Source organism: Pygoscelis adeliae, unplaced genomic scaffold (genome assembly GCF_000699105.1).
Source record: "Pygoscelis adeliae isolate BGI_AS28 unplaced genomic scaffold, ASM69910v1 Scaffold226, whole genome shotgun sequence".
Classification (NCBI taxonomy): domain Eukaryota; kingdom Metazoa; phylum Chordata; class Aves; order Sphenisciformes; family Spheniscidae; genus Pygoscelis; species Pygoscelis adeliae.
In genome coordinates, this window is record NW_008824983.1 from 2,892,693 (window position 1) to 2,906,311 (window position 13,619).

The following is a 13,619-nucleotide window of genomic DNA, read 5'->3' on the forward strand; positions in this document are numbered from 1 at the left end:
TCCTGCCCACGGCAGGGGGGTTGGACTAGATGACCTTTAGAGGTCCCTTCCAACCCAAACTATTCTATGATTCTATGATTCTATTTCCACACTAGCAACATCTATGAGTTTTGATATTAAGGCTTATCTGAGAAATCAAGACAAAAACATATCAATTGATTTGGGTTTTTATAAGCAAATAGAGCATAAGCTGTCTACATTTATGCTTTCTCTTTGCACAGAGGCCTTCGCCCTGAGTAGTACTATGATGTCACCCAGCTGAAAAAAAGTTATATGTGTATAAATGATGAACTGTAAGTTTAAACTGTGCGTTAAGCAGATTGTGAATTTATTGAATATAACAGCAAACTGAATGTTCATTCCACTCTGGTGAGATTATGCACATATGATATGAAGTGCAGATATGATATGAAATCTGAAGGGCCATGTTCTGTAAAAAGGGATTAGCTAGTAAGAAAGGAGAGCAAACACAGTTGGGAAGGAAATTCAGAATACGGCATTATACCCCTTCAGTTTAGTATCTCTTCAACAAGGGTCTCTTAGTGTGCTTTACAGGTTGTCCATATTTATCAACTCGTAATACTCAAAAATATTAGCCTTTCTACTAGTTAGAATCCAAATTAAACTGAAGTAACTGAAGTAACCATGACATCGTGTATTTCAGTCTATTTTTCTGGTGTGTATATATATATACAGATGTATTTTTGGAGGAGGCTTGGCAAGGATTAGTTTTCTCACTGTTGCTGTTCAGGAGATATCAGACTGAATGAATTTGGATGCTGCTGGAGTTCTGCAATTCAACATTTTGCCACTTGATGGCAACAGCAAGACACTTAAATTTGATCAAACTACCGAGATTTTAGATTAAGGTAATTTAAAGTGTAAATGTAAATTCTTCAAAAGCAGAAAAGGAAAAAGTTACACCTCTCACATTTGCATTGATAACTAGACCATATCAGAAGCCTGAGAATAATTCTGTGACAATTTCTCAGTTATCTTTATAGGGCTGTGAGGCGCATTGTTTGACCCCACCACTCTCCCTTTAGCCTCCCTGCACGTGAGGTACCTGCTCCCCATTTTGTGTAAACTCAGACACTCTAGAAAAGCAGGAGAGCTAATTGTAAACAGGCCACAGAAGCTACACAAGGAAACCTGCAACCCCATTCTTTGTAATCCAGTGCTTTTTGCAGGCTTCTCTCTTTATTACCTCATTACAGCATGCAGCAGAAGCAGAAGTGAGTGTCGTTACCTACAGTAGTGTACAAGCCAAAACTCCTTTTTACTGGGACAGCTTGTGGCCTTTGACCACCAATGCACATTAGAGGCATTGGCTGTGCTGCTTCTGCAGAATTTGATTACAAGCTACAAGGAAGTAGCAAGTTTCCCTGCAAGTTTCTTCCTATAAGTTTCCTAAGCACTAAGTAACAAGAACTGGCCCGTGCACTTTTGTAGGATAGTGGAGCACTTTTAAGTTATTTTAAAACCAACATCCAAGCAAAGTAGGCACTCTCATGTTGCACAGTCAAGCTGGGTGGTTCTGTTTTATTACCTAATCCATCCCCAAGAAAACTCCATTGACTGCAGCGGAATGATGCTGGCAAACAATTTGGTCCGCTGTGACTTGCTAGTCAAGTAAGTGTCCTTTTATGTGACATTGATATTGGTATCCCTGAAACAGCAGAAACACAGGCAAATTGTGGAGTAAAATTAAAAACTGTGCTTCGTATGGGGTAGGAGGCCTGCTGTGTTTTCAGTAATTCCTAGGCTGGCCAACCTCAAATGCTTCCTGGTTAAGGATGCTCTGGGACCCATTCACTTCATAGCAAGAGTGTTCCTCGTGCCGGTTGCTCAACAGAATGGACCATCCATGCACACAGGCGGAGGTAGAGATCACGGCACCTTTCTGGGGATTTGCTTCCTTAAGAGGAAGCAACCAGGGACTGCTGTGACTCTGTGCCCTTGTGCTAGCTGTATAAGGAGGAAGGAGGTTTTACACAGGAGTAGATCAAACTCTGGCCCCGTACATACTGAAAAGTACACGACCTTGGACTCTGAATATTTGATGAACAGCACATTGATATACCTTCTCCATTATTTTGCACTCACATCTTAACCTGAAACATGCTGGGTGGCTAAAAATATTTTATGGTCTATGCTTTGTCCTAGTTAGAGCGTTTTCTTTTCCTACAAGGTTGTATTTTCTTGGTCTTTGAAAGACTTTTAAATTGAAGGAAAGAAAATATCCTTTAAAACAGAAAGTTTTGTTTAAAACACACACAAAAAAAAATCTTCCATGTTCATAGTCCAAGGTCTTTCAGAGCAAATACTCCTCCTGCTGTCAGGGACTATTAAGTGGTGACAGCCATATGGAACCTTTTCTGAAAAATACCCTCCGAGTGGTGCTCTGCAGGCCTACCTGGGGGCTATTAACTCTCAGTTTGTTTACCTTATAGCCTGTGAGGCCTCCTTTGAGCCATTACTGTCTTTTGTGGGAAATGAATTACCAGGCATTTACAATAACTCTTTACACTTTCATGGGACAACTATGCCTTTGCCTTAAGTATGCACACTATGTATCCTTGTGCAGTTTTGCACTAGAATGAATCACTGCGTTTGTGCAGATGTGCTTTTATAAGTGCATTAGCAGTGGGCCACACACATATGCCCTCCCAGTCAAATGTACTGGAGAAAACTAGTTGCCTCCTCCCATCTAAAGACGTAATGAGTCCTCAAGTTCACATCAAATGAGACTGCAACATCTTGAAAAGCATCCAAAACCACACCCTTCAGCCATTGCCAAGAACCTAGGTACACACACTCTACATCAGGCTACAGCATTTGCAGCTGTCCTTCCAAAGACAAGTCACACCAATGAGGTTTTCGGTGGGTTCAGTGACAGCACAGAATGAATGAAAACTGGCTTTTTTCCATGTGGGTTTTAATCTGCTTTCACTGTTTATCATGCCACACAGCACTTCCATTCCTCTGGCTGTCCCCCAGCTCCCCAGTCCCTGGTGGTTCCCTGACCTGCAGCTCCCCGACCAAGCAGGTTTTAAGGTTAGGCAAGATAAGTGATTGCTTCCCTTTGAAATAATAAAGGGCTGCAGAGAAAGCCAGTTAAAGCATGTGAAACGTTTTATTCTCCAGTCATAATTTCTATCTAGAAAAGAAGCTGAAGGTCATGAGGCTCCCCACACTGCATCACTCTCAGACCAACACCACACCTGAGAGAAGAAACAGCCCTTCAGAGGCTCCTACCACGTGTCAGAGAGTAGAAAAATGGTGGGAAGTGGGAGCTCCTCATGAAGGTCACACAGGTTCCAATGTGTCTTTTATTACCGTTACTTAACAAGTGTGTCCCTGCACACAGTGCTCGCACTACATCAGGAGGGGAGCTGCAGAACTACTGCAGGCGAAGCCAGTGTTTCCATAAGGATACTCTCTCTCACATGAAACTTGGTTTATGCCTATTTTATCAAAAAGTGTTTGATGAGTGCCCACAGTGCACTCATTGCTAGGGAAATGGGATGGTGTCGATCTGGACCACTCCCTGGATTTGTTCTGGGGCTTTCCAAACTGGGAGCATAAGTCCCTCCAGCTTGAGTCTGACTTCTTTTCAAGAGACTGATAGACTCCATGTACTCTGTGGACTGAACACAAAGGGACAGATAACATAATACTTAGCAACTGTTTCTTGTGTGATACTGGCAGACTCCAGCAAAAGTCTACTAGAACTCCACTGAAAGCATCTCAGTGCCAAATTTGGAAAAGCTGCTATTTCTTTCTTCTTTTCCAGCCAGAGCTCTACCTTTCTATGCTGCCATCCATTCTGGGTGGCTTCAGGCTTGATTACCCAGTTTGAATTTTAAAAATATAAGGAACACTCTAAATAACTGTCCACCTCTGGAAATGCAAAGCTTTGCTGGCTGTTACAACCTGAGCTCACAAAGCTTCTCTAAATCACAGTACAGTGATGAAAATGCTTGTTCATCCTTATTTTATTGCTGCCTTAAGTTGAGATGTTATAATGAAAAAGTACTCTACAAAGGTACTGAAGTAGTTCTGCCATGCCAGAGCACAAAGCAGACTGACTGTCCTTATTTTTGCATATTTGTATCAGGAATATGTCCAATGAATGCAATGAAGAATGTAACAATTCACACTGTAACACAATGTAACAATTCACATTGTAAAAATGGAATGGAAATGGAAATTGAAAATACTTCTTAGTGTTTATTTTCAATTCACATTGTGTTACAATCAAATTGTAACACAATTTGTTGTGTTGACATTTGAAATTTGACATTTTCCTTCATGTCTACAGGAACAGCAGACATACAGCACCAGTTCTAACCACAGAAATGGAAAATCAATTAGAAGTATCTGTGAAATAAAGTTTTAAAGATTGCTGTCCTGTAAGTATGGATATTTCTGTAAAAGCGTTCTGTTTTCAAGACAGACACAAAGTTTGAATCAGTCCCAGATCATTATAAATGTAACAATATACAAATGGTTGTCAGAATCCAACACTTCGATTAAGTCCTGTTATCTTTGTAGCATCACACATTAACAGTAGATCTTTTGTTCAGCTCAGTTGAGGCATGAGTTATGCTGTAACTTGTGAGATATCACACCTCGTGTTGACTGCACTGAGTCCCATGGCATCCCAGCACAGATTTCACAATGAAATGCATGACTTGTGCATGTTGTATCAGAATGTGTGAACAAAATTGATCTGGCACTTGGAGATTATCTTCAAAACACCCATGCCAGTATGGAAAGAAATAAGCACAGGACTGTATTTAGATTCTTTGAGCAAGGGGGTATATTTCCTCTTTGTAACTGTGCAACACCTATTTTTACAGAGTCTAATGCAATGATGGAGTGGCCAAGTTGCAGCTCTTGAGTCACAAGTGACTTGAACAGAGCTTGGGTGCAGCTCCCATGCTACGGCTGTGTCATTAACCAAGCTACTGAGTAATCCCCAGCTGTGGGAGGAGGAGAGTTCCCACAGGAACTGCTAAGGCTGAAATGATGGAGTCCCCATGGGGCCCATTAACATCCCACATGGCTCTGTCCTCAACCTGAGCAAGGGGAGGAGCCATGAGACGTTATCACCATCTCCTGCTTGGGAATGAACCTGGGACATCCCTCTCCTCACTGAGAAAAACAAGGGGACAATATGAAGATTTTGGTATATGGCTTGTAAAATCAAGAAACTTTGTGTGATCACTGTACAAATAATAAAGCTTGAAAAAAGACTACCAGCAGTCAATCTCTCCTACTCATATATGGTAAAGACCCTTTCAAGCAAGACTTGGTAATTAAGCCTTCCTCATGAAATACATGAGATTTTGGAACTCCAGGTGAACCACTTAGATTAGTCCAGTAATATTGTCTTTCAGGCTTTTTTTTTTTTCATTATACCACAAAGAACCGTTAAGCAAATTAATTAAATTTTTAATCTTAGACATTTTTCTGACTTGGTACAATTGCCACGAGACTCTTAGCTAGTCTCAGTGATTAAATTCTTGCCCTTTAAAGTTAGTGTATTCTTTTGACTGCTTTTTTAAAACTTATTTGAAGCATAAAATAAGTCTCCATGGTAAAATATAAATAATTTATCAGCATGGAATGAATAAGTATTTTCTCTGCAAGTAGAAACAGGACATGTTTTCTGTTTTGCATTACTGATAAAAGGATTTATTTTTACTAATAGCACATACCATTGTTAGTTAATATAGTCCTTACTACACAAAAGCATAAGAGGATAGATTTTTCCCTCACTCCTTTTAAAAAGACATTCTGCACACCACTTGTTCTCGGTGCCTTTTCAGTCTTTGGCACCTGGCAACACAAAACATTCCTCATGGAATGAGTAGTATCAGGAAGAATATTGTCTGCACTGCTTACACATTGATTTGTCCCTAATGTATACTGATTGCACTGATTCAGATAAAATGTGGGATGTGCAAATGAACGTGGGTCACTTCAGGTAACTTATTATTTTTCTTCCCTAATATAGGCTTTGTAAACCACCAGACAGTTTGGCTAAGTGAATACATTTCACCTATATTATATCTTATCCTTCCTTTATGAAATAAAAAGGCAAGTTGTTCCTCTTACAGCCATAATTGCACAGTGCAGGTTCCTTGGCAATAAGCAGCAGCAACACTACTAGATGTTGTGGTTTAACCCCAGCTGGCAACTGAGCACCACGCAGCCGCTCGCTCACTCCCCCCTATTGGGATGGGGGAAAAAGCCACACACACGAGCAAAGCAAAACAAGGAATTCATTCACTCCTTCCCATCGGCAGGCAGGTGTTCAGCCATCTCCAGGAAAGCAGGGCTCCATCACGCGTAACGGTTACTTGGGAAGACAAACACCATCACTCCCAATGTCCTACCCTTCCTCCTTCTTCCCCCAGCTTTATATGCTGAGCATGACATCATATGGTGTGGAATATCCCTTTGGTCAGTTGGGGTCAGCTGTCCCGGCTGTGTCCCCTCCCAACTTCTTGTGCACCCCCAGCCTCCTCGCTGGTGGGGTGGGGTGAGAAGCAGAAAAGGCCCTGACCCTGTGTAAGCCCTGCTCAGCAGTGACTAAAACATCCCTGTGTTATCAACACTGTTTCCAGCACAAATCCAAAACAGAGCCCCACACTAGCTACTATGAAGAAAATTAACTCTACCCCTAGCCAAAACCAGCACATAGGCAAAAAACTCTCTCTCGAATGAAGCATGCAGTGATAGGTTTAACAGGTTAGCAGTGTTTGCCTAGGACACCCACTCTCCTAACAAATACTAATCTTGCTGACTTGCCTATGGGCTAATTGGGTTTTCTCAGCCGTGTTGTTCATGGCCTCTTTACCTAATGTGAATTAAAGTGTTTGGGAGCATCTACCAAGCACAGCTAAGGGATCTAAAGTATGTATAAAGCAGATTTATGAGACAGAAGCCTCAGAAAAGCCCAGCTTGATAAGACATCTCATTATGTCATGATGCACAGCCTCAGGAATGAAATTAATTTGGCTCCTGTATAAGGTTGTGACTTTGCTTTATACAGCAATTGGAGAAAGGCGTTTGCTCTCAGTAAGCTGCTGTATACAGTTGTGGTAAAGTTTAGAAGAATCCCAAAAGGGTGATAGTCTCTCTTACTGGAATAAGCCGCTGCTTCCATTTTCCTCAGAATATTTCAGGATTTCCCTGATTTTAGTAAGTTTTTTAACTATTCTATCATGAAAAACTGAAAGCTGAAGAAAATAGGCACAGGAACGTGGGCACTCCATGAAATCCCGGTTCTCAGTATCCCATAAAACTCTCCAGTTTAGCTTTATCTTCCTTCCTCCCAGAAATAAACATCTTAGAGGCAAATTTTGATTTCACAAGCACAAACTCAGTTACTATTAATTGGAGCTGTGCAAGAATCAGAAGTCCACATTTTCCTTCCCTTAAGCCACATAAAAGTAAATGTGAATTGATATGACTGATTATGTACAAAAGCTACAAAGGAATCATCACTGTGAATTTTTTGCAGGGTGCAAGCAAGAGGGGATTAAAGAACTAAGATACCGCCTTTCTGATTCTCACATCTCTCCCAGTTCTTGCAAAGTGTTATATTTAAAGCTAAAACTCTGTGAAATGCAAAATAAGGAAATCTTGTTCCTTTCTGTCCTTCTTCCTGCCAACTCAAACCAACCCAAGACCACTATGCCTGCCATTTCACACCTCTCATCCCTACCAGACACACATCTTTAGGTATGTCATGTTCCCAAACTTCAGATCACCTGAGGATCGAGATACTGGGATCGATGCAAGAAGTCATCAGCCTTTCCATCCCAATATCCCTACCAAGACTTTTGATGTGGTTGTTCTGAGGAAGACCAGAGGTAAGACCGCACTCTTTTGGTTTACCATTTATTCTTGAAACTTACTTAGAAACACTACTGAAGTCATGACTCTTTTCCACTGAAGCTTAACACAGCCAGAATCTGAATATTATTATATTTCATTGATCATTGGTCAATTTAAGAAACACTAATCATGTGTGGAGGTGGGCTTACAAAGCCTATTTTTGCACAACAGGAGGATCATCAAAGGCCAAGACCTATTTCCAGCAAATCTTAGCAGGTTCAGAATTACTAGCTAAGGGGGCAGCCACCACTGGCACTTAGAAAATACTTTAACTTCATTCGCTGTTCCCTCCATATGGTTTGACTTCCTCTAAGATCAGGACACTCCAGTTCTCAGTGACTGAAGGAGAAATCTCTGGTTAAGTACAGATAACCCAGAGCACACTCAGGTGACTTTTACCACTGGAAGGTTGTATTTAAAACCTTTGTGCCTTTTCCACATCTTACCTTTACAAAACTCAGAGTAGCTATTATGTAGTTAATGCTGACAGCATCATTGTGAGGTAAATAGGGAAATTGAGGCAGAAAGACTGGAGAGAAGAAGCAGTGATAGAACCAGGGTTGGAAATTAAGCTCTTCCAAGCATGCACGGCAGTTTCATTTTTATAAGACATGTAGTAGCACTCAGTTATTCCTCTGATGGTGACATTATGAATATAGAGCCAGCTTCACAATTCATCAAGCTTTATTGTTTGTTGTTGTTGTTTTTAAAAATCATGCACAGAAAATGCAATAAGAATCTTCCCTGCTGGTGTGTGAATCAATCCAGAGCTCCTGCAATTGGCCATGGGCAGATGGCCTTCTGCAGAGGCAGCTTTATCTGGTGTAAGATCCAGCCCTCAGCTGCTTGTCGCCACCTCTCTGCCTGAAACAACTAGCCTTGCAGATCTGGTGGTGCAGATAATCACACTGAGTGCTTCCAAAAAGGCAGTTGGGTTAACTTATGCTGATTAAACGGGTCATCTGATCTAATCCTGCTGATTTTCTAACAAAAGAGTGAAGATGAGTTCTGTCTGCAGATCCTCTCCCAAGGTAGAAGAGACATGAGCAGCAGCTCACAGAAAGAACCTCTTCCACCAGCACAGCTGTCTTTATAGTGAGCATATGTCTACAGCTTAAAATGCAGATCCATCTGTCATTCTGATCAATGGTGTTCCATTAGAACATGTTAAATATTTCCCCTATAGGTAATCCATATAGGCATGAAGTTGCCAGTGCTCCAACTCCCGGAAGAAGGCTGTGCACTGTCGGGACAGCACACGTACTTCCAAGTACGCAGTTCATACAGAAAAGAGCAAAATGCCTTCTTTTTTTTTTTAATTAAACTTCTCTGCACCTCTTTCATGGGAGACATTTTTACACAGAGAGCTCCTGTACTGTTCCAAACACCTGCAGACCATGAATTAAGCATCACGCATACAAGGAGTGAAAAGCTTCAGAGGCAGTTTTCAGCCACCTCAGCAATATATAAACAAGATCAGAGGCTAGCAGGCTGTCCTGTGACTGAAGTCCTTTAAGTTGTAACTAGCTCTCATAGCACCTAGCCAAGTAGCTCTGGAGATAAGAAGAACAAGAAGAAGAAGCAATAATAGCTGCTGACCATACATTTGGGAGAGAGGAAGGGGGGGCTGCATTCAGAAGCCCAGATTACACTCTGCAGCTCATCAAAGAAATGGGTTTGGGCAGCAGTAGATCTTTGCTCCTCCTTACCTCTTCACAAGTCCTGCGAACATACTGACAGGCTGGTGTCTCTATTTCCATGTCTTCAAGAAAACAGACGTCCTCTTTGTGGATGGTCTTTGCCTCCAACCTTGCCTTCCCCAGTGTAATGATGGAGACTGGGCTGGTCCCTAAAACAGAAGAGTGAATTTGTTCATGAATGATCACGTTTCTACTATTCTACATCTTGGCTAAACACTAGTTCTCCTCCCAAAGGGATGTAGCCTGAAGTTTGATGGCAGATAAAAGTCATGAATAGCAGAGGAAAAAATAGTGGTGAACAAAGAAAGATACAGCCTTTGTAGACACACAGTCTTACAGATGTGGCAAGGGAAACAATAAGTGGCAGTCCATTTTAAGGCAGTCTGTAATTGTGACTATGAAAGAAAGCTTATGTTCTGTAATGTTCTGCCCAGGTATGGCTACCATGGAGAACTTGATTCCAAGTTATCTGAATTGAGTTCAGCTGAATTATGTACCTGTTGAGTCTTCCACTTGAGTAGTAATACTGTACTGAAGACAATTTTCCACCACATTTTTACTTTTATTAGCATTTACTAAACAGATAATTGGGGGAGGGGAGGCAACACAACAAGTGTTATGTCGAACCTTTAAAATAGTCTTTTCCATCCAGCACACATATTTGGTTTATGCCTTACCTATTTCTTCTTATCCTTCAGTTTCCTAAGTTTGCTGAAGAAAAGGGTCAAATATACTATCCAAATCCAGCAAAGATAGTCGCCCCCAACTCCACTTTTAAAGAGCTAGAACATAACCTCTCTCCAAGAACAACCAATATGCTACAAAACACTGAAAGGGCTCTGGGGATCACAACATACAGTCGGGACTTCACAGATAAGCATTTTTTGTTAAATTAGTTTACTTGGGGTCGCAATGAAAGACCACAAAGTGTTAGCCCCTAAATTTCTCAAAGAAATTAATTTTTTTGTCATTTAGTAACAAAGGCCACAAAAACTATAAATTATCTGAGGTTTTTCAGGGGGACTGTGCATTAATTCTGATTTTTCTAACCAATAAAAATGTATGACAATAAATATGTCTCCATTAAGGAAGAGGTCCTATGAATTCCCTTATCCTGGATAACAATTACATAAAAGCAGCTGGCAGATTAGCTGGAGAACTAGGTGAAGACATGGAACTAGTAAGTACTGCATTTACTAAGAATCTTATGCTTCCACCACAAGTAATACTGGCAAGAGTATTACCAGATTCAGCTAGCAGAATTAAGCCTTCCCTTTGATAATACTTAAGCGCAGGGCAAGGCTCGCTCTAAAACAGAGGCAAAAGTTCAGTATACTAAATCAGTCCTGACACAGCTGGTTGACAGAACTTCTGTAATGGATTAATGACTTGTTCAGGGTTTGCAGGGGGAGAAGTTATTGTGATTATCTGCTTATTTTTTATCGTATCATTTAAAGTTTTGCTGTCAACACGACAGCAATTCAAACAACCTTTTGCCTTGAGAAGTATGAGTAACAGTCTCCATAAAATGAGTTGGCAGCTCTCATGTGAATGGTGCACCACTGCAGAGACTGAAACATATTGGCTAGATGTTCAGCTGGTGTTAATCAGGACAACCCCACTGAACTCATCAACTTACTGTCTTTACTGCACACTGTTTATTTGATAAGTGACTTATTACCATTGCAGACTATTGCCTCCTTACTAACTATACCAGTTTAAGTTTGGCAGAGTTTCTATGATTCATCCTCCTCCGTTTACGTGAGTGATTTGCCTTTCTTCCTTAAGGGTGCATCAGTAACATTATCATATTCTATTTTAATGCAAAGATTTACTCTAAAGAATGGGGGAGTTTTGATTATTGTCTTCAACAATTTTTATATTCTGTGTGGCCTGTATAAAAGTGAAAAGATACTATTTGTATTAAATGCTACTCATGCAAATGAAGCATAACATGGTATATATGCATAGCAAATCAAGTTGAGCTGCTTTTTGCTAATGCATCATTACCTGTAATGGCTTAAGCCATTCAGTGACACCTGCACATTGTCATGCAGAGTACATACACATGTCTAATTTATTCTAACTGACTAAGCAATTCTGCAGGTAAACCAGAAGGAACGGATTCCTGCTCACCCTTCCACAGCACTGCTGGCTTTACAGCATTTGCGGGTTCAAACTGCACAGAAATACAAGAAGCAGGGCAACTAAGTAAGATGCTGTCATTTTCTTATAGTCCAAAAATGGCCCTGGATAAAAAGTCCCCAAAATGTCCTGCTTTCTTTCTATCGGATTAAAAAAAAATCCAAGTAAGGAAATCCCTTTTGAAATGGCATTTACAAGTTTCTGATAATTGAATCCCTGTACCTGAAATGGAAAACCTGTCTAGCTTTTTCTCCAGTGTGATGAAGAAACAAATGTTTCACTTTATGATGATGAACACTTTAAAGAACACTTTCAACAGCTTGTCTCTGGAAATTAAAATCCAAACTAGCAACTTACATTAAATCAAAACTGAACAGTTTTATTGCCCTCTGGCTTCCAAAGTGCGATTGGCAGAGGCCTACCCTGGGCCATGCTGATTTACCTGAACAACATTATTTCACTTAAAGCATATATACGTTAAATATCAAACACTTGGATTGTTCAGCATAGTAACTGCTGAAAAACATTCTCTGGCTATAGCACTCAAATCTACTTTATGTTTGAACAGTTCCTATAGAATGCAGCTTTGACTCTGCACCAGTATCTGAAGCCTCAACAGTACAAATGATTAATACAGGGTAACAGTATTCAAGCAGTGGGTCAAACTGTGGTTGAGAAAGCTAAAAAGCCACATGCCAGTGAGCAGCATCAGTCCCACTTGCAACAGTTCCTAAAAGAAGTTAAACCACACTAATGCAGGTCTCCGTTTATACTATCATATTGCTTATGAGACCACAAATGGGAAGACAGATGCTTATAGAAGAAAGCAGAACAGAGCACAAGACATCTATACCCATCTACATCTTATGCATTGGGGTGGAGCAGAATATTTTCTTCTCCAAAGCGTAAAGACTGACTCTAAGCTCCCTATGAGGCAGGGCAGTAATGAATGTCTGGGCTGCTTTCCTTTGCCTGGGAGACCCCTAACTGAGCCATTTCACTAGTCTCAGGCAATGATCTGCTAAAATAAGCAGTCCCTGCTAAAATAAGAGACTTAGATGACAGTGTAAATCCTGTTACCTCCTCCATATAGAAAGAAACATTTCTGCCTAGTCTCTCACAAGTGAGACCTCTTGAAGGGTGCACTGCATGTTTACTTCAAGGTCAATGTCCCCATGAATCAATTCTGCAAGAACAGTACTCCTCCAGTGTTCAGATGCCTCCACCTTTATTCAGGGTTCCTACTGTAGTAGCCGGCTACTCAGCCACAATGCTGAGTAAAACAAAACCAGTAGCCAGTCTAGGTTAAGCAGCGTAAAGTGACAGAAAGCCCAGACGAGAAACGGGATGTGAGCCAAGAGCAGGCCACTCTGTCTCAGACATGCTACCAGAAAGTTCATTTTCTGGATACAAGGCCGCCAATAAACAAACTTCAGAACATCACTGACACATTGCAAACAGAAGCATTGTAGAGGGGGCAGCTTTCAGGAAGGCCTGAACTTGAATCCCTTACAAAATCTGCATGTTCCCTTTCCTACGAAGACTTCAAGCCCAGACATTTGGATCAACATACAATATGGGAAAACCCAGTTAGTCTGAGTAAGCCAGGCTTACCACTGGATGTAAAGGGTGAGGAAAGCAGAATTTTGTTGCACAAGCTTTGGCGTCAAGAAGCATGTCAACCTGCATGGACGGGCCAAGAGGGACAGCACTGCCTGGATGGATCCCTAGCTGTGAGGTTCCTTGGCACCAGACAGCACTGCTGGAACTGCAGTATTCCTTCTCTAAGACAGCAGCACAAAAACGTTTTCATGATTCCACAACAGGAGACAAAAGACCTCAGAGATAACATTACTGAGG

At 41.1% G+C, this 13,619-nt stretch overlaps 1 protein-coding gene across 1 annotated transcript in view; it reads left to right on the top strand.

Moving 5' to 3' along the window:
- Positions 1-13,609, top strand: part of LOC103918445 (chromosome unknown open reading frame, human C7orf31) — a gene marked incomplete at its 3' end in the record, with an annotated part of 26,194 nt that extends 12,585 nt beyond the window's left edge. Inside the window, 8 exon segments of the mRNA XM_009325757.1 lie at positions 222-293; positions 6,026-6,055; positions 7,705-7,889; positions 9,101-9,174; positions 10,313-10,500; positions 12,873-13,005; positions 13,513-13,589; positions 13,591-13,609. Of these exon segments, the coding sequence (XP_009324032.1) occupies positions 222-293; positions 6,026-6,055; positions 7,705-7,889; positions 9,101-9,174; positions 10,313-10,500; positions 12,873-13,005; positions 13,513-13,589; positions 13,591-13,609 (778 nt within the window).
- Between the last annotated feature and the right edge of the window lie 10 nt (positions 13,610-13,619).